The sequence below is a fragment of the Rhinolophus hipposideros genome (assembly GCF_964194185.1).
Source record: "Rhinolophus hipposideros genome assembly, chromosome: 23".
Classification (NCBI taxonomy): domain Eukaryota; kingdom Metazoa; phylum Chordata; class Mammalia; order Chiroptera; family Rhinolophidae; genus Rhinolophus; species Rhinolophus hipposideros.
Window position 1 is genome coordinate 24335403 of NC_138069.1, and position 24036 is coordinate 24359438.

Sequence of the window (24036 nt, forward strand, 5' to 3'; positions counted from 1 at the left end):
CTCACTGTCTGGAGTACTTTTTCCTTCCCTCTCTCTGCTCTCTCCCCAAGTTAGTTCCTCCTTTTCCTTAGTGACTCAGCTCAAATTTTCTCAAGGAAGAAGGAAGCTTCCCAGATGCCCTAGAACAACCCTACCCAATAGAACTTTCTCCAATGATGAAAATGTTCTAGATCCGCCCTGTTCAATTGGGTAATGAGTAGCCACATAAGACTATTGGGTATTCGAGGCGTCTCGTGTGACTAAGGAACTGAATTTTTAATTAATATAAATTTAAATCTCAATAGCCACACATGCGTACCAAACGGGACAGTATGACTCTAGAATAACGCTGTGTCCTCCTGCGACACACACTCATGGTTGCTTTTATTCCTCCTTCATTGTACCTATCACAGCTTGTAATTGATGTTGAGTAGTTGTGCAGTTATTTAACCTGTTCCTCGGTAGAATGTTAAGTTCCAGAACAAATGCTTTGATTGCTTTGCCACAATTGTGTCTCAGAGCACCTGGCACAAGACCTTCTACATAGTAGGAATATCATAAACATTTGCTGAATGAATGAATGAATGAATGAATGAATGAATGAATGAATGAATGAATGGTGAAAGGAGATACTTGCTTAGTCTGGTGCTTCTGATAACGAAGTCCAGTACTAAAAGGATCAGCCCACAGGTCATAAAATTAGAAGCCAAATTTGTGCTTGTAGGAACCATATAGTCCCTGTGTGCAAATAAGCCTCTCGGCTTGTGTACAGGTGTAAATACAAAAGTGTAATAGTGCATTTGCCAAGGTTTGCATCTGCAAAGTCATGGAGAGACACGTATGTCCCATGTGTCTGCGTCAGGGTAATGAGGTCACTAAAATGCATGCAAAGTCACTCAGGAAGGCAGTTTCTAAGTCATTACTTTTTATTTTGAAAGATTTGTCAAACTCTTCACATCATGGTGAGAGTTTTCATGATTAATAAGAAGCAGCTTTTTCATGAAATGCTTGGAGGTGAACGAGTTCTCAGCCTGTGAGATCGGACCATCCCATTGACTTTGAAATTTCTCTTGATTAATAGAAGAAAATGGCGGGGGTGGGGGGTGAGAAAAGGAGGAGCATGCTGAAAACTGAGGGAAAGACCCCCCCATGACAGCCATCCAAATGTGAAAAGAAAACAACCTGGCCAACCAAAAAACAAAATCTATTCATCAACTGCACTGTTTCTATTTTACAACTTTCTACAACTTGCCTCACTCTTGATCTGGGCCTTCCTGGCTGAGACAGCCTTCCAGTCCTGCATCTCCCAAGACAGTTAGGAGGGGAGAAGCCCTGCAGGAGGAGGTGACCCGCCCCTCAGAGGCTTGGTGGATTCCAGAGAACTGATGGTCCACAGCTGCCCAAAGTTTGAGCAAACAGCCTGAAGTGAAAAGAAATGGTGCTGACAGGTGAGGGGGGGAAGGGTGAGGAACTGGGTGTAAGTGAGCACTTATATGTTTTTGCAACCACCTCAGGTTTTTTTCTCTCAGTCACATCCCCAGGCAAACAAGACTGGTTATCTGTAGTTCAGGTCGGTGGCTTTTCCAGGGATTTCTCCCACCACTGGTCCTCCAGTCCCAGAAACATCCTTGCCAACATCACGGTCTGTTACTTCCCTTTGCCCACCTTCAGGCCACAAGAGACTATCGCCCCGCCCCCAGCAGCCGATACCCTGCAATAAAATTAATGCAAACGTCTGACTCGTGAGGATTAGTTTCAAAGAGAGAAAGAGAGAGAGAATCGGAAGGTGCACTGTGTGTTGAAGGCAGATGTGAGCAGATCCAAGTTTCCACCCATTTTCCCATAAGTCAAATGGCCGGAGAAAAAGGAGACGGTTAGTGGGTGAGCAAGAAGCCTTGACAGCCGAGTTACCACTGAGAATGTCATGATGTGGGTTACAATTTCCATTTTTAGCACCGTTAATGTGATCATGTAAATCTATATTAGCACCTTGTCCCCAGGCAGAACAACAAACCATCCAAACATTTTAAACATTGGGGGAAACAGGAAGGGGACGGTTAAGAGAGAGTCCGCCACTGCTTAGATCACGAGGTCCTTGTCGATGTCCTCTGCAGACAAGAAGAGAGCAGCGTTAGACACAAGCCCCTTGCTTATGAAGACGTGTCTCCCGAGGAGTCATGGGGACCCCCATCCCGAGGACCCAGGGGCCAGGGGGCCAGTCTGAGGTTTCCCTGTCCCTTACACACACTACCAAGTTATACTTCCCGTCTCCTCTCTAGTCCCCGAAATAGTGCTAGGCACAGAGTGAGTGCTGATGCTCGAGGAAGGGAAAGAGAAAGACACAGCCTGCCAGACAGAGAAGGATCAGGAAGTCACCTGACAGCAAGGCCCACCCAGCCAGGCAGAGCCCCCTGGAGTGAACCAGGCACAGAGGGCAGGATGGGCACACAGATGACAGGGAGTGCGGAGAGGAGGAAAAGGGAGAGGACAGCCGTCCCTGTGCGCAGCTACTCACTCTCCTTGATGCCGAAGCAGCCGGCCCACTCATCCAGAGCAATGTACTTGTCGTTATCCAGGTCACAGGTCTCGAAAAAGCGGGTGGTGCAGTGCTCCATGGGGATGAGAGGAGCACGCAGTGGGGCCAGCTCGGTGTGGGACAGGTACCTGCAAGGAGGAGGGGGGAGGGGCCTGAGGCCTGGGAAAGCGCTGCCCTGCCGTGGGACTCAGAGCACAGCACTGCCCCCGCGGAGCCTCAGTGTCCCCTCCATCCAAGGAGGGGCAGTTCACAGTAATGATAAGGGCCCTTCCAGTTCTGAGGTCCTGTGGGCTCATAACAAAGGTCTCTTGATGCATCCAACTGTTTGCTAATTAATGTGCCCTGAGAGTTGGGGGCACAGAAACTTCAAGTGCAAATGTTCAACACCTCTGCTATTGATGGATTGAAATCTGGAAACAGCAATGCATGTTTCCTATGGACACATATTTATATGGCTGCAATGCAGAGAAGAGTCTAAAAGAGACACGTCAAAATGATGGCAGTGCTGACGTCGGGGAGGAGCCTGGAAGGGAGGGTCAAAGAAGCCCCCACCTCCGTCATAGGCTTTATTTTTTTGGTGTGAGAGGGAAGCCTTTTGATTTCTCTGCCACTGTCCTCTGCTCCTATTCTGACAGCTGGCCTTGACTCCAGAGCACATGTGTGAATTTCCTCCTTGTTCCCCAGAGCCCTCAACTAGTTTTCCTCAAAACCTTCTTCCCCAAGGGGCTGCAGTGTGACTCCAATTTTGTCCCCAACCCCCAGACCCTCCCTGCCCCACCCAACTTGTGGAAGGAATCACACAGTGTTTGAACTGAAAGGAACACTCCCCTTCTCTTTCATCCTGTACCGGTGGGAAAACCAAGAGGGGGGGGGGGATAGGGAAGGACTCAGACCGGGTCACCACACAGCTCTGAGACAAGAAGAGGGGGGGACGGATCCCCTGGCTCAGGCTGGAGCGCTTTCCCACATGCACATTCCTTGCAACTCCATCTGGAAGTCTCCCTCCTGGCCCCTTCCTTGTGGTGGGTTCAGCCTAAGCTCCAGATGTCCCCCTGACTTTTCCCCTCCTCTCTGCAGTGAGTGACTCAGTTGGATCTCAGCCATGGAAAGAGCCTGGGAGAGAAGCAGCAGGGAGTTTCCCAGAGCTCAGGAGCCCCCAGCCACCTGGGACCACTGACAGCCACCATGTGGGCAGGTTCCAGGCACATGGGCAGGATCTGGAGCGAGGGGTGAGGCTCCCGGACAGAGCGTCCGGGGCACACTGAGCTTCCCCAGGCCTGTGAGCAGGGCACCCTCCTTTCTATGCTCCTCCAGGAACACAGAGCAGGAGAAGGCCAGGAGGCTGTGGTGAGGGGGACAGCCCCTGCTCAGCCGCCACCTGCACCACTGGGGAGCCTTTTTAACTTTTTCCTTTGATTGTGAGACACAGATCATCCCCTGGAGCGTGAGCTCCATGGGGGCAAGGACTCAGTTCTGCTTACTGTTAAATCCCCGGGCTAGAATGGTGCTGGGTCCATAACAGACAGCAAGCATTTGTTCACAGACCCACTGCCTGCCTACTCTGCAGTGCAGTTGCACAGCCCTTCGTAACTCAAATGCACAAGAGGCAAGAACAGTCAAACCAAGGACTTGGTTTGATACGGATGGGACTGGCTCTGGGTTTTTTAAGAACTCCCAGGGCCAGTTTGCCCTGCGGCTGAAGGACTATTAGCATGTAGGCTGCCCCACCTCGGGCCTGGGCCCATGTCACCACTCTCTCCTTCCCAGCTCACTTTCCCTCAACCAATGGATCCTCGAGGCCAGCACTCCGGGGCTTAAGGAGGGAGTGTCAGGTTCCACTGGCGTCCTCCTCTACTGGCACCAGGGAGTGTCTGATGGCTTTCTTCGTCCCAGTTCGGCATCCTTTCTCCGGATGTCTGTCCCTTCCAGCCCCAGCCCCTAGACACAATGTGGGCTCCAGGGCTGGGAGGGTCAGAGGCTGCTGAGAGGTTTCCGGCCGCACCCAGTGCACCCACCAGCTGTGACCCAGGACTCGGCAGTCCAGGGCAAAGCCGAGCACCTGGGGCCTTACCCATCAATGGGGTGCTGGTCCAGCTGGCCAAACTGCCAGTGCACGGGAAAGATGTACATGTTGTAGTTCTTCTCGAAGTCCCGGGCCAACAGCTCCACAGGGTGGTCTCCAGCCTCCAGGCGCTTCTCATTCTCGTGTATCTTCTTCACCTGTGGGAGCAGAGAGACAGGTGACAAAGGGTCCAGGGTCCGTCAGTCAGGGCCCCCTACCTCCGACAGGAGGCCAGAGCAGGCAGAGATCTGCCGAGCCCAAGGCTCCAAAAGAGGGAAGGAAGGGCATAGACAGAACTGGCATCGCATCCACACAGGCAGAGGCTGGGGGGACCTCAAAGGGGTTCTCTATAGAGCTGCCAATCGCAACGACCCGGGGAGTTTGTGAACATGCAGCTTCCTGGGCCTTGCTTCACAGAGACGTAGTCGTAGGCCTGGCGTGGGGTCCAGGAAGCTGCATTTTAGCAGCACTCCACGTGCTTGGTATTTGCATTTACATGTAAGATCCAGAGACTCAAGGAAGAAGAATAGGGTTGTTATATCTCGTTTACCACTGGGCTAACCAAAGTCAGCAGGTCTCTTTGTTACCGAACTTCTCAGAGCCTTTGAGCCGTGAACGCACACTCTGAGCCTGCGAAGGCAGCAGAGGCCTGTGTCCTAGAGCCCAGAGGAGAGGCACGTGTGAGAGCAGGGATGGAGGCTTCCCCTTAGGGGCCTGGTGCTGGGACTGGGACGGTTGGTGGCGGCCAGCGCACGCCCCAGAGCCACCCAGCGCAGGGCCAGCGGGCTCCTGGCACAGGCTGGGAAAAGGCCACTTACTCGCAGTTTCTGCTTCTCGGTCAGGAGGTTGTTGTCCTCATCCCTTTCGTACAGAGTGACCAGGACGTTTTTGAGCCAGTCCCGCATGCGCAGGGGAAATTCAGTCAGCTCCGAGTCCAGGCAGGGGGGGATGTCTAGGGCCCAAAACACGGGTAGTCAGTACAGAGCCCGCCTCTCCCTGCCTGGCGGCCAGTGTACTGGCTGAGCCGCTCTCCCCACCTCCTCCGACCACCACTCCAATCAGTGACCTTGGCACAGGGCCTCGGCCTCTCTGCGTCACATTTTCTCCATGCCCCACGAGCAAAAGGGATTGTGTGCGGGAAGAATGCTCTGCAAATGGAAAAGTGCGTGGACACGTCTGCTTCTCCCTAGCCCTTGACCTGCTATCCTGAGGGAAATGGTTCTCTTCAGTGGTTCCTGCACCTTTCTGGGTGACGCTGAGAGCAGAGGCCCAGGACCCACTGTTGGGAGGTGTAGAAGCTGGGGGGGCTGAGGAATGACATCTCCCCATAGGCCCAGTTCAGCGAGGGGGTGGCAGAGGGTCAGGAATGCTCCCCCACCAGGACATTCACAGCAGTTGTGGTTCTAACCTGGTGTTTGGAGCTTAGAACCCCAGATATCGGACCTGGACATTTCACCCAAAGCCACCCTCTTATTGGACCTAACAGAGGTCAGTGTGGAGCAAAGGGACTTGCTCACGGCCACATTATCAAGGTCTCTTCCAGCATCCAGGGCTCAGGGGTCTGTCCTTCCCTCATCCTGGACCTGGGAAAGCCGCCTCTGTGGTTAGGAGCACGGCCTCTTCCCCAGCAGCTGGGGACTGGAAGAGAACAGCTGTGATGGAAACACTGGGAGTTGAAGGGAGTGAGCCGTAGGCCTGAGGGCACAGCAGCCCCTGGTGAAGGCTCCCTGGCACACTGCGCAGTCTCAGAGCCCCAGAATTCCTAGCACTCCTCCCGCCACCCTCTTTCTCCAGGCCTGTCTGTGCCTTCTATTTCATACCCAGGCCCCATAACTGGGAGAATAGGGCTGAGCACAGCAGAACCTGGTTTTCCCCTCCGCCTTTCTGCACTCTGCATACCTGAGTCAGGTGAGTGGCTCTCTCCAGTACCATCTGGTGCCAGAATGTACTAGGCACACAACATGCATGTTGTCTTGGAGGGGGACCAGCTGTGGCCTTAGGTGTTTGGAATGACAGGAAGGCTGCCAACGCTGAAGGAGGCCACTGGGCCGGCTGAATCTGCCCCTGTGACCACTAACCAAAGGCCAGACAACACCCTGACTCCCAGGTTTCTAAGAGGGTGGTTAATCCTGTGTCTTAAGCAGGCCGATAGGAATGTCATGGAGTAAGATGGCCAAGGATCTGACAATACCAAGTAACGGGAACTGACAGGCGTGCCCCCGTTTTGAAAGCATTCCAATTCAGGTATTTTAGAAACACTTTATAGGCCCATGCAGAACATCGTTTTTGCTTTATGATGTCGAAGCAGGAAAGATTTGGGTTAGCTTTATAGAAGAACTTCCTCATCATCAGAGAAAAGAAATTCTCCCTGCACTTGTGCTTGTATGACTACTCAGTCCTTCCCAGGAAATGTCCTGAATGCAGAGTTGAGAGGAACCATCACAGACAATCGGGGGGTGGGGGGAGAGTGGCCCCTAAATCTCAGTGTGGAGGGGGCAGTGTCAGCATGAGTGTCAGGGCAGTGCTCTCCCCGAAATGGGAGGCTGGAGGGCCCAAGGAAACTCACATTTGCAGGGTCCGATGTAGTCCAGGTGGAGTTTGTGGCCCTTCTTGGTGCCCTCCAGGGTGCACTTGGTGGCAAAGAAGTGGCAGGAAGAGTCGAAGGTCTTGTTGTCATTGCTGCACACCTGTCGGCAAAGCATAGAGCACCTCTCACCTTCATTCCCAAAGCCCTTCGCCGGTACCACCATCCTCGCCCATTTCAGAGACTGGGACACAAGGCCAAGCAAGGAACGTGATTAGCCCCAGGTTACACAGTAAGTTAGCGGTGGGGCCACAACCAGAACCCAATCTCCGGGCTCAGACCCACGCTCAGCCCTTGCTGGGAGCCACTATTGGTCTCTGAGCAGAGGTGGGACTGATTCAGGGCTGAGACATGGGGAAACAAACGTGGAAGATATGGAAGGGATGAATTAAAGATGGGGACGGCACAAAGGCAGAGTGTGCAGAACAGTTAACACAGCTGTTATCCTTCGAAAGGCTTGTAAAATGGGTCCTAGGCTGGCGTCTGGAATCTTGGCTGGTGAACAGTTCCCCGCACCGTGATACAATTCTGCACAATTGATAAGGGTACCTCACCCTGCCTAGACTGCTGTACAAACACTGTGGTTCATGCTGGACATCTCCTTTCCTTCTGGGAGTCTGGAATTTGGGTACGTGCTAGGCAGAGCGTGCCTACGTGACCAGCCGCAATTAAAACTTTGAGTGCTGACTCTAAGGGCCTTCCTGGGGCAGAAACATCGCTCGCGTGTGGTTGTGTTTTCGTAGCTGGGGAAATAGTGTGTTCTGTGAGACCGTCATGCGGGTGGGGAAAGAGTAAGCAAGTCTGCACACAGGTTCCTCCGGATTGCTGCGTTTTCCTTCCTTTGTGTATCCTTCATTCAGCGCTGTGATAAATCTTAGCTGTGAGTGGAGCTGTTCGCTGAGTCACATGGGTCCTCCTACAGAATCTCTGCACGTGGGGGTGGCCAAGCAGAGGTGCAGAGGCTACGTGAGGAGGAGCGAAGCCTGTGTGGAAAGCCCTGCACAAACTTGCTTATGTATCACTGCAGAGGAGAACTGATGGACATTGGTGACCAGTGGGGTGCGGGCAGAGGAGGAGGGAAGAGTTGACAATGACGCTAAAATTTGCAGCTCAGAGGATAATTATATTAGGGAGAGACTGAAGGCAGAGAATCCAGATGGGAGGTTGTGGGAATAATGCTGACATTAGATTTGCTGTCCTAAGCTGTCACCAGTAGCACAATGGTTGGCATGAATGGGGACTCAATAATATTTCCTTGGATGGATGGATGGATGGATGGATGACTAACTCCTATGGACAGGTAGAATGGACAGGTTTCAAAGATTTTTTTAAAGTAGCACATATTGGGTACTTACTAAGTATCAAGCATTATTTGACAAATCCCCACAACAGCCCTGTGAGATAGACTATTTCTATCCCCTCCTTAGAGATGGGAAAACTGAGACTTGGGAAGGTTTAGCAACTTAGCCAGGATGTCATGGCTAACAAGTGGTGGAGATGGGGTTTGCAGTCAACCTTCAGTCTGATGCAGAACCCCCGTTTTGGACCTGAGGCTTTGCTAAACTGCCCCGCTGTCGAGAAAGCCCCATCTCACTGCCTGGTGTTGGTCTAGTCTCTTCTGAGTCTGGCAGAGAGTTTGGAACCTGAGGGTACCGATGAAATTCTTGCTGGTTGCTGGAGGGATCCAGTGACTGGCCGAGCCTCACCTGAGACTCACCTTGTCCGGGCTGCTGTGACTAGATCTCGGGAGGGGACTGGAGACTCGAGCTGCCCTGTGGAACCTGCAAGTCAGGAGTTTTCTGGGCAGACACGTGTTGGGAAGGACCCCGTCTCAGGGCTCACCTTCTCAAACTCGCCAATGGGCGCAGGGCAGCTGGTAGGGTCCTGGCACACGCACATGGGAGTGTTGTTCTCATCCAGCTCGCACACTTTGCCGTGTTTGCAGTGGTGGTTCTGGCAGGGGTCTGGTAGAGTGCAAGAGCGTGTAGTTAACCACCGGCCTAGCAGGCCCACCCCAGCCCAATCCAGACCCATCCTGGGGCACAAGGACGTGGCCGGGGCCCTCACTCTGGGCTCTGGGCAGCCCTGAGTCCTCCCTTCTATTCTGCTGAGCCCAGCCATTGGCAGCTAGGGAACAGTTGGCTCAGTCTGGGAATCAGAGATTCAGTCTGAGGTTATGGTCAGGCATGTTTTGGGGGGACTGTAGGCTCAGGCTGGGACCCCGGCACACTGGCACACTGGATGCCATAGAGCTCCCCTGAGGACTGAGTTCTCAGCTGTTGGTTGATCCATCATAGTGAGGCACTTTTGGATTCTGGAATAGACTTTCTAGAATGACTGGGAAAGTCAGGCGTCCTCATGGAGCCAGGGAGCTGTGAGGCCCCACACAACAGACTTGAAAGGCTCTAGAGGAAAAGAGAGAAGTGCCCCGAGGCCCACACTGCGAAAGCAATAGAGCTCAGCTTGTCCGGTAAACACCTGACAAGGTGGATGTGGAGGGGGAAGGGACACGGCTCTGCTCCCCCAGAAACTGTGTCCTCGGGATGCGAGCTCAGTCTAGCCCTTCCGGCCTGATGCGCAACTTCAGGTATCTGAGTTATCTCTCATCAGATGCTGGCACTGGGCTAAGTGCTCTTATGCTTTATCTCTCAATCCTCGCACAGCCCTGGAGCGAGGGTCTGCCATTTTCATCATGCTCGTGTTAGAGGTGGGGGAGCTGAGGCTCAGAGGAATGAAGCGAGCTGTCCGAGGGTGCTCACACAGGGGCCTGCGAGTCTAAACGCGAACCTTGGTTGGTTTGCCTGCCAAGTCCGTGCTGCTAGCCCTTGCATATGATGCCTTTCCATTCTGTAGGATGGAGGTGCCAGTACCGTGGGCAGGAGCCACAGGCCCTGGGTCATGCCTCTCCCTCTGGCACTAACGCTGTGAGTCGCGTCATATGAGTTCTGTCAGATTTTCGGGCCTTATTTTCTCGTGGCTGTGTGAAAATTGGTAAACTAGTGAGTATGAGAACTTCTGAGGTGCTCTCAGGTCTGGTCCTGTGTGGCGTTTGGGCTAAGACGGCGCCATCGAGGAGCTCAGCTGACCAGTGACCTCCGTGAGAATGAGAAACCCAACTTGGGAATCAGGGCAAAGAGCTGTAAGGGGAGGTCACGTCCAGCTGAGGAACTTCCCTTCCTGCCACTCACAGCACAGACAGCCTGGCTGTAAATAGATCTTTCCCAGATTCCAGCGAATTTTCCTAACCTTGAAGTCAAAGCCATTTCTCTTCCACAGCCCACCCTGCAGGGCAAGCCTCACCCTGCATTTCCTCAGGAAGGAACCTCACGTAGGCTGTCCCCATGCCCCAGCCCCAGGTGGGAGAGGGCAAAGACCGGATGTGACAAGACATGGGGAAGGGACCTACTTTCAGCAACCACCTCCTCTTCAGTTTCCTCAGCACCTTCTTCAAATTCTCCTACTTCCACCTGGACAGGGTTGGCTCCCACAGGTACCTGGGGTGAAGAGAGAAGAATGAGTCAAATGGCTCCACCCCCATCTTGGACCTGGAAGAAAGGGGTGAAGGCTGAAGGGGACTTGCCTGGAGCTTTAGGTACCCACAGGGGATTGGGAAAGACAAGCTGGAAAAGGTGTGCTGGGCCCAGGGCACAGAGAGCACAAATTCCAGAATTTAGATTTAATCTTATAGACCCACTGTGTTTGTAGTGCCCTGGAGTTCTACTGAGATGTCTCAAAAGGCCATTAGGTGTGTTAGGGCAAGAGGGGGTGCCAAGCCCTGGACCCTTACCAGCCACACAGGAACAGCCCCCCTTTCACCTGCTTGATATATGGGGAGACTATGGGTGATCATCTGAGAAAAATGGTCCCACAGCTTAAAAACTAAAACTAAAAATTATAGGTCCCAGCTGTAGGGTTCCATGGAAGGTTTGGGAAGCACTCAGGAGTGTCAAGATTGGGGGCTGTACAGGATTTACATCTGTGCTGTGTGCACACGGAAAGGGGACAAATGCCCCATTCCTGCGTGAGAACCACAGAACCTGTCTGGTTTCCCCAGAGGATGAATGTGGGCAGTGGGGCCGGGGGTTGAGGGTCACCACCCACCCACGTACCTCTGACACCTCAGCCACCGTTTCTTCCACCACCTCCGTCTCATCTGGCAAGGCTTCTTGCTGCTGTTGGGAAGAGAAAACGGGGTTCAGAGAGGACAGGGCCAGGGCCAGCTTTAGCTCTGGAGTGTCTGCGGCCTGGAACACCTTTGAAAGCTGGAGAGCTGGGAGAGCAGCTCATTGGAGATCTCCAAGGCTGTGCCTCAGGGACTGCCATAGGTGCGGTGACGGGGGCAAAGGAGAAGCCAAACACGGGACCCCCTAGGACTCCAGAATACCTCCCCATTCGTGCGTTTTATATCTGATGCGTCTAAGCTTTAGCTTGGAACGCATTTCCACGGCTTTCACTCCTATAATGTCTGAAAACCACTGATCCACAACATCTCTCATCTCGTAGGTGGGAAAACAGACCCAGAAGGGATGAACACCGTACATTTCAACAGATATCATTCTCTCCTCCACAAGTGTGATGCTGTTTTTCTTATTATTATTATCATGATTCTAATTATTATTACTACTATTATTTGGCAATTCCTTCCGACCATGTCGACTTGGGGTAGAAAGAAGATAATACATATATAACTTGGAGGCCACTGGCTGGCGGGGGCTGCTTCTAAAAGTAATGTTAACCTTGTCAGATCTTTTGCCAAAATCTACCCCCTGACCAAGATGGCCCGTCTATCATCACGCACATCTCCTAGTGGAGAGTGGGTAAGAGAATGACAGGCTGGAAGAAACTCTGCTTTTTGCCTGCCCCACATTTCTTCCTCTTCTGGTAAAGGCTTCCCGTTTAGCTGTGGATACCACCTGCAGGCAATTCTTGGAGGGACTGTCCATCAGTCAAGGTGCCCCACACACCCCTGGCCAAGAAGCAGGCCCAGGACCATGCTCAGCCAGACTGGCTCTCCTTGAATTTTTTTTTAACTTATTTTTATTTATTTATTTTTTATCGTCTTGGCACATTCTCTCAAGATGTGAAAACTGGTGGAGCAGATCTATTCAGATGGCAGGCAGCCTCTCTGAGACTGTCTGTTAGTTCTTATCTCCCAGGTCCTGGAACTACCTCTTTCTAGTCCTCCCCAAAGCCTTTAATTGTATAATCTACCCCTATATCCTCTCCCCCCCAATTTAGTAAGATTGGAGGCTGTTGCTTGCCATCAAATAGCCCTCCCTGATTCAGAAACTAACCCGTTCCTCTCTGTGGCTTGACTCTCGTCTAATGTCGTTCCCTCTAGCACTGCTCCCCGTTAGAAATCCTCATATGATACAGGAGTCACCTCTTTCTAAAGCCATCCTAGTCTATTTCCGGGAAGCTCTGACTGCTAAACAGTTCGTCTTCACGTTACATGGAAATCTTTCTTCTCTGGAATCTCCACCCAACGATCCTCATTGCATTTTTTTATCCTGAGCTTATTAAAGAAAAAAACATCTTTTTTAAAAAAATCAGGTAAATAACTCCAGATGGGGAAGTCCCTGTCCCTTCCGAGCAACCAGGGGCTGGCAGATTCAATGGCCCCGAGCCGGTGGGGGGAGGGAAGACCAAGCAGAGATGATCTTTGGGTACTTACAGGGGCTGCTAAGGCCCTCCCAGCCAGGCAAAGAAGAAAGAAGACCCAGGCCCTCATGGTGCTGGGAACGCTGTGGGGAGATTGAGATTTCGGTGAGTGGGAGGCGTCTGGATGGAGAGTTTCTTCTGAGGCTGAATTCCTGTGGTATACAAGATTTTAGATGGTACACAGCAAATGATGGTGAGAGACAGGGGAGAATGTTGATTCTACTCAGTTCTCCCCCCACCCCCCCCCATTCTATGAGACCATCTCAGTGTGGTGCCGAGATGTCTAACACCTCTCTAACATTCCTCTATCTCCCTTTTTAACGGAGAACAGGCCTCTGGCGCAGAGCCTCCACAGGAAACTACATCCAACTGGAATTCAACAAAGTTGTTTTGTCTTCTTTGTATTTTTTTTTATAGCTTCCTCCCATTGATGACAGAGGTACCCAGATTTTCCCATTTATGGTAATGATACAAAGTCTGTTTTCTCAATACATTTATCTAAATTTTTAAAAAAGTGATCACGAAGGTGATTGGCTAGTTTGTCAAGTTTGGGCAATGCTAGACCAGACCAGATCATGTTCACGGCCCCTTTAATCCCTGATGTTCTAGAATTATTTTCCTATCTTCCCGCCAAACTCTCCTTCTCCTCCTCCCTGCCCCCTCTGTGTGGGGAGAAGTTAATAGGCAGCAACTTCTTGCCAACTTGAGACAAAGAGATCTACATTTTGAAACAAAGAACAATAGTCTTGGAGTATGGTCTGTGGAAACTTGAAAGTGGCCACCTTTTCCCCCATTTTACCCGGAAAGGACAACACTTCTCTGTATCCTCGTGGGAAACTGTCCAAATGCTTGCTGCATGTGTTAGATGCTCTCTTTCCCCTTCACAGCTAAAAGAGGTTAGCTTGAGATCTAGAAAATTCTCCTGCCCTGGTCTCACTCTTTAGATGATAAGCTAAGCCCTTACTCTTTATTTATTTTTGGGAAGGGGAACAGGACTTTATTGGGGGAACAGTGTATATTTCCAGGATTTTTTTTTTTACTATTGGGGAACAGTGGTGTGTTTTTCCCCAGGACTGTCATTAGCTGCATCCAACTCAAGACTTTACTCTTTAGATGATGAGCTCTCGACTCTAAAAACCTTATGACTGGAAAGGGATCTTGGAGCAGAATCTCCTCTGACGAGTCTATGCCCAAAATGCCATCCCTAACAGAGGCTCTGTGGGGGAGACATTTTATTTCTTGTTCTAACTGAATGGGCTTCCATTTTCAAATGGCTTTCCAATGTCCTTCCTTGTACTGATCTAAAGTGGCTTCCTCAAATTTCTGGTCTACTCTGTCCCTCCTCCTCTGCCCTCAAGCAGTTTTTAGCATAAGCAGTGACCACGTCTTCCTTCTACCATCCCCCGAAACTTCCAGATTGAGCTCGTCATCCCCAGTTCCTTTCGAGATTTCTCAGTTGACCAAGCACCTTGGAGGGATCATGGGAAAAAACATTCTGCTTGGAATGAAATGCCAGGGGTTCTTGTTCCACCTCAGTAGGTGAACTGGTGACGTCCTTCCCCCTCTCTAGACCTTGTTTTCCCCTTCTGTTGATTGAGAGAGTTAGATGAGGTGAATTTTGAGATGGTAGGCTGGGCACTTAAAATGTCACAACACGGGCTGCTCTTGGCACACACCATCACCTCTGGCATCGGGCATTTTTACCTGGATTATTGCGTTTGAATAGCAGAAGCAAGCAGGGGAAGCACAGACTTCATAACGGTCCTTTGTTGTATTAAAATAGACACAAAGCCTCACCTCTTCATTCATGGACTGTGCATGATATAAAACCAACAGAAATGTAAAGGAATTGTCCTGGGAACTTGGTATTGCTTCACCATGGCCCCAACTCCCTTTTCAGGTGGTTTTTGGAATGTTCCCCCTCTCACACAGTTGTGGGCTTGTTCACCCCAGGCCTAGAGGTGGAAAAATCTCCCTTCCTGCTTCTCCATTTGGAAGACACAAGCAAAACAACTTCTGCATGTGGCTTTGGGCGAATGGAACAGGAGAGAAAGCATCAATGAAGGACTTGTCTGAGATTGTTTGAAGTCGAAGGGTCAAAGAGAGACTGGTTGCTAGAACAGAAAACGTCAACTTGTCTGGGCTCCAATGACAGAGAACTCATGTCACTGGAGAAATAGCACAGCTGGGACTAGAAATGTAATAAGCTCAGGATGGAGCCGAGGAAGACCGGCATCTCCAGAGTGTGTGTCCTTCCTCTGAGCAGAGGAAGCAGGCTCCTCTCTCAGACGGGGGAAAGGACTGTTGTCTGTTTTGCCTCACCACCTCTCTGCACTCCTTTCCCAGTAGCACACTCACCCTACCCTCTCCACCACCTTCATCCTTGGTGTTGCAGCCAGAAGAGAAAAATAATTCTATGTCTTGCAGTGCTTTATAGTTTCTAAACGTTTCACACACACGCCGTCCTCTGGGAGCCCCTGACACACAGCAGGTAGGCAGGTATGCATGGGAGGCTCTCATCCCACTTCATAGATAAGGAGTCTGCACTTGAGAGGGAGCAAGTCAGGCCACGTTCAGGCCCCTTCCAAGTTGACCAACTCCCTTCTCATGGCGTTGGGTCGGGCCTCACAGGGATTATGTTCAGAGACTGGTGTGGAGGTCAGGGGGGAAATGCAGGAAGTGAGAGTGTGAAGGACACAAAACCTTGAAAGGGAGTTATTTTCCAAATTTGGGGTTCTGCCCAGGGCCCAGTGCTACATCAGCAGTCTTAGCACGCTTTCCATCCAGGTGGTGGGATGGGAGGGGAGGGGAGCCACTGGACTGTGCTGGGCTCCACAGCCCTACTTGCTGCACAGCCATGAGACCCCTCCCAGAGGTTCCCTAAAACACCGCTGGCCCATCCTGCAACGCTAATGGGGTACAACAGTCACCCCAGCAAAGGTCAGAACACAAGGTCAAATCCCTACTGCCTTTGCTAAGCAAACCTAGGCCTGGCAGGCCTGGTGAAAATATAAACACCTTCATATACATGACCAGTATGAAATGAAAACTCCCTCCTTTGTCTCTCCTTAGTTTGTGATGATGCATGTTTCTCCTTTTCAAAGTGTTTTCATAACCTAGCACTCCATTAGGGGCTCAAGGCATATCTTTCTGCCCTGTATAGTACAGGTGAGAAGACTGAGGCTCAGTGAGAGACAGAAACCTCCCAAGAGCCCCAGGGAGTGAGTGGCTGAATGAGGACCCAGGCAGCCCCACTCTACGACTGACATGCTCTCCACCTCAGTTTCCCTTGGTGGCCGCTCCCTCCCAGGTGCTCACCTGAATGGGGCCCAGTTGGGCTGTGTATTGGCCTGAGGTGCGGGGAAGGAAAGTAGCCCGGGCCGGCGGGGAGTAGGAGGTGTGTTTCCCTTGGCTTGGTGGTCATTCCAATGCAGACACTGCTCACCCCACCCCACCACAGCCGCCTCCTCCTGTTCCGTACATCGAGTCCCTTCCTCTGCCTTTATTTGCTCTGGACATGGCTGAAAACCCGTCCTTGGCTGCCAGCAGGACCCGAAGCTGAGGTCACTCCTCTCTCTTTGGAAAGACTGGGGATGGAAAAGTACAGACAGCCCCCCAGTTCGTCTCCCTCAAAACATAAAGGGTTTCCTTCGGGCTCTCCCTGGACACTGAAAAATTGCTGACTGTTGGAACTGGGGAAAATCTCAGAATCATAGAATTTTAGACTTTTGAGTCTTAGAATCGTAGCCTTTCAAGAAAGTGAAGCACAGAATTTGAGTTGTAAGTACCCAACCTGATTTGAGTAAAACGTTTATGAAGCAATGCTGTCGCATAGAACCGTCTGAGATGACGAAAATATTCTGTGTCTGCGCTGGCTAGTATGGTAGCGATCACATGTGGTGATCAAACATTTGAAAAGTTGTTAGTGCAAATGAAGAACTGGATTCTTAATTGTATTTCATTTGAATTAAGTTAAATAGCCACATGTGGCTGGTGGCTACCACGTTAGACAGAGTGGTTACCAACTTTTCCAGGGGAAGTATAGCTGTAAGGTAAGCCTACGGGCTCTGGAGATAGAAGAACGTCCAGATTCATATTTTGGCTCTGCTACTTAGCAGTTGTATGACCTGCAGAAAGTAACTTTCTCTCTTTGGGCCGCAACTCATTTCCCTATCTTGTAAAATGGACATGACACACCGACCTTGAATAGCTTGTAGGTGATATACATGAAGGAATATAAGAAGTAAGCAGTGTTGTGTGGAGAAGCCTTTTAAAATCCAAGGATCCCAGGATCTCCATCCCCGTCAAGAATCCAGGGCAAAAATCCCAGCTCTTTGTGGCCCAGGGATAAAAGGAGTTGGGGTGGAACAAAGGAGACATTACTTCTTTTGGTCTAAGGGACACAGCCCAGCCTCCAGGCTGGCCTCTGAGTTGGGCTGCTAACGCAAAACAAGCATCTCGCTCCCACTATTTGGCTTGGAAACAAGGTTTCCAAAAAACACACATGGTAAACAAGCCCAAAGAGAGGAAAACAAGTATAGAGGCTAAAAAGGAACCCATGAGCCAGGCCCGCCAGGGAGCCAGGACTCAGAAAGAGAGCCGAGCCAGGCCAGAGAGTGCTACCGCGGCCAGTATGGCCACACAGGCACTCCGTGGTGACATGGAAGTCAGGAGTGCCGGGATCGAGTCTTGGCAACGTCACCCAGCTCACAGTGGAAACGTAGGCAAGGCTCCCCTGCTCCCTGGACCTCGCCTCGCCCTGCTGTCTGTACAATGTGGAGGTTGTTTTAGATGAGTGGTGTGCAAAATTATGGGAGCCAGGGAGCCCTGTCTTTCAATGACGTCGTCTGCAGATGTCCCGTATTGGAAACAGCTAAACCCCACTAGCATTTGTTGAAACGTGAACGTATTATGATCTGTTCAGTAAATGAGTTTGAAATGTTAAAAAAGCATGAAAAAGTGGTGATGACATGGGGCTGGAAGTCTTACACACACAGGCACCCCAAGATGCCTTGGAGCATCTCTAGGGTCGCCTATGACCAGTTTGAAAACGCCAGGGCCAGCTGGTCCCCACGGTTCTGTATAGCCCCGACGTTCCAAGTCAACTCAGGCAGACGCCTTTCAAACTGTCACCTCTCCCAACGTGCCCCTCGACTCTACTTCCACTTCTAATATTTCTTGCTGGAAGGGAAGAAGCTAAGGGAAACTTTTAGGGTGTTATGGGTGCTCAAGCCTTGGACTGAAGAGATTCTGGGGCAGCTCAGAGTAGCCCCGGTGTTTGAGACTGGAATCAGCCTGACTGAGACTCTGTCAAAGTATCTAGGATGCCACGTTTCACTGTGGTTAGGAGACGCCCCGGGGTGGAGCCTCGGGCTCTCCTCCTTGGCTCCCCCTAGGGACCACTGCTGTATCTGGGTGACCACAAATGGAGGGGATGAGACATAACATCAGTGTCCAGTCTGTCATCTCCCCGAGATGGCAAATATGTGGCATATCTGCCTCCACCTGCTACTTCTGTGCCTGTAGAAGACTTTACTAATTAATCATGACTTTCCGCCCCAAGTTCAGAGTGGCACCTCAGTCCTGAACCGTCCTGGCTGTCGCTCCCAATGGATTATGAATTTCACAAGCCCTGCGAAACCTCTTTGCCATGCTTCTGATGTTAGAGATAGAGAAACTGAGGACCAGAGAGGGAAAATAACTCCAGGTCGTACAGCACGCTGGTGTCGGAGCTACACTTCCAGATGTTCACCTTGTTTTGTTTTGTTTCTTTGTTCGTCCAATCAGTCTGGAATCCTAAAGCCACAACTAACACAGGATGACCCAGAGGGATTCCCAGAGGAGACAGGTGAATGGCAAGTTTCTGAAAGAGCCCAGCTGGAGACAGTTGGTATCTCCATCCACATTTTCCCTACAGACATCAAGCTCTGTGGCTTGATGAGTGAAAGCAGAGTTCATTTCCTAAGACCTCGCCTTCCTGGATAAGCAGCAGGCTGTTTTTCTAAATAATTCTGTCAAGTCACTGCATACGGACGCCAGCCCTGCTCAGCCATCCCTGAGTTAAGGATTGGGGTTAGGATCCAGGCTCTGTGCTGTAGAGAAAAGGGAGCTTCATTAATCCCCACGGTAGGCTGAAAGCTTGCTTCCCTCCCTTAAAGACAGAGGTTAGAAAGGGAGTCAGCAGGCAGCAAATGAACAGCAGCCTATTAGCCCTGTTGTCTGCTGCCCCAATGACAACGCCGTGAGGGCTGGGATAGGCCACTGCAGGTCAGCAAAGGAGAGAGAGAAAGCACTGCTCGTTATTTATAATCCACAGGGCTTGCTGCCTATAGAGGGAGGTGTGTAGATATGATGCCGAACTGATCAGATGAAAACAAAACCAAAGGTGAACATCTGGATAGTAGCAAACATCTGGAAGTTTGCGGTGTGACCTTGAGTGAGTTATTTTCCCTTCCTGAGTCTCAACGTCTCTGTCTGTAAAATATACCAGGTGGTCTGGTGCTGTATGTATGTAACGTGTCTGTCTCTCTGTTCTGAGCTATAATTACATCCGGTTACGCATACTGTATGTGGCTACACATGACAGTGTGTCTGTATAAGTTCCCTGTGTCCTTGACCTGTGTGAGGCTGCGTGTGTGTGCCTGTATGTGTCACCTGACTCAGCATCTGCCTGTTGTCCGCCTGTAGAGGTAAGGGTCAGAGTTGGCACATGCATCAAGATGTTTACCTGGAATTTGTGAGTCAGGGTATCGTTCAGGGAGAGGTACCTGAATGCTTGACCTTGGGAGTCTGCTCATCTAATGAGGCAATTTATCTTCAGCTGTCCCGGTAAGTGCCGGTTGATGAAATCAATGTTTATACTATGCGTCCTCCTCGGTTTGTTTGTGTCTGTCTCCATTTATTTCTGCAGTTAGCTACCTGTCTAAAAAAGCCCCCGAAACAAATATTCTCCTGTTTACATCACATCCTCGGCTCTTTCCTTTCCTCCACCATCCTTTCCTATTTATAGCTTATTTTCACCAAAGAAAGCTTCTCTTGTGAATAGCAAACCCCCGCCGCACTATTGGATGACAAGTCTCTACAGATGGATAATGATTTGCGCAGGTCTGTTATATAACCCAACATCGATCCCCGGGCCCCTCCTCTCGTTTCCTTTTCAACTAGTGGAAGAGAGGTTGTTAAAAACATAGACCAGCTATTCTTTCTAATGATGGCAGCATATGGGATTTAGGTTTGCAGGACTTCAGCATTGGAAGGGCACATGGAAATCTAGCTGAGATGCTCCATTTAACAGACTGGGAAACTGAGGCCCAGACAGGGGAAGGGTCTTTCCCAATGTCACTCCCTGGGAGTTAGGACCCATCTCTGCCCGTGCCTCCACCAGTGCTCTTTCCACACTGGACACTCTTGGGAAATAAAAAGGAGCCCAAATCAAAATGAAGTGAAACAATATATTTTTAATATGCCTGTTAGCACTTTTAATAAAGGGAAGTTATACTCGTATGCAACCCTCAAGATGACAGAGCTGCCAGAGAAAAAAGCTAGGAAGGATTTCCCCAACTCTTTGGGTGCCATAAATCCATTAGTTCTAAGAACTCATTGCATTAGGTGGCAGGGCCATAATTTAGCAAGTATGCATTATCCCATTGTGCCCACATAATTTCCCTTTCAAGTGGCTGCTGTTACTGCTCTTTAACCAAGGAGGAAACTGGGGGCTCAGTAAGGAGGAGTGATTAGTTCAAGGTCAAACAGCACCCTTGGGGCAGAGGTGGAATTAAAACTCGGGTCTTCCAACATCCTGTCTGGGAAGCTTATCAGAGTCCCACAGCTGCCCTGGGATGCGGGGAGATCAGCAGGGTGGGCCTAGAGTCTGCTTTTCCGGTATTTGGGGGCACAGTGGAGTGGGGGGCATTCTGACTGAGCCTGATGGTACTTTTGAGTGTTCCTGGCATCCCCTCCCAGCCAGCAGGCAGAGACCCTGAAAAAAAGGTTGCCGTGGCAACGCACATTCCTCCTAGAGTGAGTCATGCCAAGAAGAGCCTTTCAGTGGGTGGGGCTTGGAGAAAGTTTCAAAAGTTGATTCCTACTCCAGGCATCCCCCTTCAACCCCTCCCTCCCTTTGCTCCAGGCTTTGTCGATGTGGCAGCTGATGGCTGCCTGTTAACTCTCTCTTCCCCCAGCCACTCCCATTTCAAAATGTTTCACCCTCCTGCAAATCTACATTTGCCGCCAGTCCCCACCCACTCCATCTCCCACACTAAGCCCTCTGGCTATTTTGGGGGTCTTGCCTCCATTGGAGAATATCTTAAGACTAAAGGCTGTGAACCCCCTCTTGTGCTCTTTCTCTCTCTATTTTTGTCTCTCTCACACACGCTAGTGTACACACAATTTAAAGGGGCAAAGAGGACAGGCAGATGCCTTGAAACCCATTCAAAGGCTAGCCTTTGGGTCTTAGTTTAAGAGGTCTTCCTTTGAAAATTTCAGAGGACATCGGTGCCCCAAAGACAACCAAGCCCAACCCTTTTACTTTACAGATAGGGAAACTGTGTAAGTCCAGAGGAGACACTTACCTAAGATCACACATGAAATGAGTGCCTAGAGTCTGCCATTCTACTTCTGATTTGCTTCTCTCACTCTACCATCGGCCCTTGGGACATATAGAAATTTAACCCTAGAGGATTGCTGGTGAAAACATTTGCTCTGTGTGTTCTGCATAGAATGCTGTCCTTTTGCAGGAAAACGTGTGCCTCTCGGGTTCCCATTGAGCAGACAGGGCTTCCCAGGGCCCTTACCCCTTGGTGTCCTTCAGGACGCAGGAAGTCCACTCATCCGCCAGCCAATGGAGCCAGAGAGGATAAAGCCTGGAAGGGGGTTATCTAAAGAAGACCTAACACCCTGAAAAGGGTAGACACCAGTCCTCTGTAGGGTTTGGGCTTCTCAAAATAAGGTGTGAAAAAGTGGCCCTGGAACCTTCTCTCCCTTCCACTTCTCCCTTCTCAGCACATCCCCCGTCACCCCCAGCTTCCCATAGAACCCAGAGCCCCGGTTGGAGGATATCCGATGCCTGGAGTCTCCAGTTCTAGACACACTAAGGGCTACTGCTAGTGAGTTCCTGTGTGTATACTCCAGGGAGCCCAGGATGGAACAATACTTAACCCAAGACTGACTGTGGCCCCAGAATCTGTGTGTGTGTTTGGGGGAGGGGATGCCGATGGGGGAGAATTCAAGGGAAACCGGAGCCTTCCCAGAGGTACTAATTAAAGGCGAAGACCCCCTGAGCCTTCCGGAGATCAAGTTATTATTCATGCAAAGTCCCTTTTGGAAAACAGAGCCCCTGATCAAGAACCAAGTCTAAGAAGTTTCTTCTCCCGGAATGGAGAGCAGGGCAGATACTGGCTCCCAGCGGTCCCTGTTGCAGCTGTGAGCAGATCAGATTCCCAGGAAAGGAAGAGGCTGCCACAATTGCAAAGGGACCAAAGAGGACAGGCAGGCAGCCTCTGAAACCAGAGACAGACACACACAGAGAATACTCCCTCCAAGACAAAGTGAGATTTTTTTTTTTTTTTTTTTTTTTTTACAAACCTAAAAGGGAGACCAAGTTATACTGTGGTTGCTCCTGAAAAGCAATAGGCAGCGAGTCCGGGACCCCTGCCCTCAAGGGGAGAAGCGATGGAGCCCAAAGGAGATGCTCGCCCCCATTTCTGATCCCAGACCTCCCAGCACAGCCTCCCCACCCTGGTACACACAGTGGAGCAGTAAAGTGGGGAGTGGGGTTGATGCGGTCAGAGAAGGGGAAGGCAGGGCGGGCGGGGGTCGTGCGTACCTCAGTGGCCGGCAGGCAGGCAGGCAGCAGGCTGAGCACGCTCGGCAGTCTGAAGGTCTGCGAGAATGCGGAGGGGTTTAGAGCCAGGCAACAGGAAACCACTCAGAGTTCTGGGCTGGGTCTGTCTCTCCCTCCACCCCCCTTGGTCCCGCCTCCTCCTCTGTCGCCTCCTCCACATGCCCCCACCCCAGCCAGAGCTGTCTCTGTCTTCCATTTCTTTTCTCCTCTCCTTGTGGTGGGCTGTCCTGAACAGACTCCCAAACCTGGCTCCCTCCTGGGTTCTGGAGCAATTGCCTAAACAGACTCACCGAGTGCCAGGGCTGGAAGGGCCCGCAGGCGCCCCCGAGAGCAACTTCTGTCTTGTTCAGAGGGGAACTGAGGTCTGGAGGGGGCAAGGGAATACCCAAGGGCTCCCAGGGGCAGAGCCAGGCCCAAGTGTCTTAACTTTATGACCAGTGATCTTAACAAGAACCTTCCCTAACATTAGGCAATGCCGAGAAGGGTAAAGCAATTCAAGAGGGTTGGGTCTGTGGCAAAGGCAAGGCTAGGACTGGCCTCTGTACAGACCAGAGAAGCTGCCTCTGGTGGCAGCTGCTGATGATTTGGGATATGGTCTAAAAATAACCAGTCTAACTCTAGTGGCACCGCTAATAGACACATAAGAGATTAGCTTTCCAGCTGGGGGATGTGTGTCATCAGTATAGAACAGATAAGGTGACTGATGATATTGATAACCACAGAAGTAACAGGAGATTTACTGAGGTCTTCATCGTCACAGCAACCCTTGACTTAGCTATTGTTGCTATGCCCGTTTTACTCATATTGAAAGAGGCTCAAAGAGGATAAGCCACTTGCCCACGATCACCTGGGTTTGAACCAAGACATTCTACTTGGTTTGCACTTGTGCTACATGAACTGCTCTGTGCGGCAGGTCTTGGCTGAATACTTATTGCATGCTTAGCACTCAGGAGTATAAGAATTAGTGTCTAGTCCTTTTCCTCAAGGAGCTCTGGATCTTGCTGAGCGGATAGCTTATGGAAACATGAGTGGTACAGGTACTGAGGCGTATCCCTGGGGCTCAGAGTGCTGGGAATGCCAGATTGGAGCAGTCAGAGAAGGCTTCGTGGACGGCGTGGATCTGGAAACATGGATTGGGTTTGAATAACATGGAAAGGGAGAAGGCAGAGAACATTCTCATAACCTTCTGCATGACGTGGCCTCTGCCTCTCTTGCCATCCATACTCTCCTCCTTGCCCACTCTACTCCAGCTTCCTTTCAGTTCCTCAACAAGCCCAACACAATTCCCACCCCAGGATCTTTGCACTTGCTCTTCTGGCAGGACACTGTTCCATCTGATTTTGCTGTGCCTGTGATTTTCTCATCCCTCAGGT

At 50.9% G+C, this 24036-nt stretch overlaps 2 protein-coding genes across 9 annotated transcripts in view; one reads left to right on the forward strand and one right to left on the reverse strand.

Annotated features, from left to right (window-relative positions):
- Positions 1-24036, forward strand: part of LOC308491562 (ras GTPase-activating protein-binding protein 1) — a 296580-nt gene that overhangs the window by 170546 nt on the left and 101998 nt on the right. The window lies entirely within an intron of this gene.
- On the reverse strand, positions 884-23197 carry SPARC (secreted protein acidic and cysteine rich). 4 transcript variants are annotated; one of them, XM_081035892.1, is made up of 11 exons: positions 22954-23197; positions 22646-22702; positions 12836-12974; positions 11271-11333; positions 10568-10655; positions 9004-9125; positions 7144-7264; positions 5396-5529; positions 4587-4735; positions 2495-2643; positions 884-2087 (listed from the first exon to the last, which is right to left on the reverse strand). In XM_081035892.1, the coding sequence occupies exons 3-11, from the start codon at positions 12890-12892 to the stop codon at positions 2059-2061; spliced, it is 912 nt and encodes a 303-aa protein (XP_080892018.1). In that variant the 5' UTR covers positions 12893-12974; positions 22646-22702; positions 22954-23197; the 3' UTR covers positions 884-2058. The 4 variants fall into 4 exon arrangements, with proteins under 4 accessions (XP_080892018.1, XP_080892019.1, XP_080892016.1 ...); XM_081035893.1 differs by having other exon boundaries at positions 12836-12905; positions 22954-23134; XM_081035890.1 differs by lacking the exon at positions 22954-23197 and having other exon boundaries at positions 12836-12905; positions 22646-22892.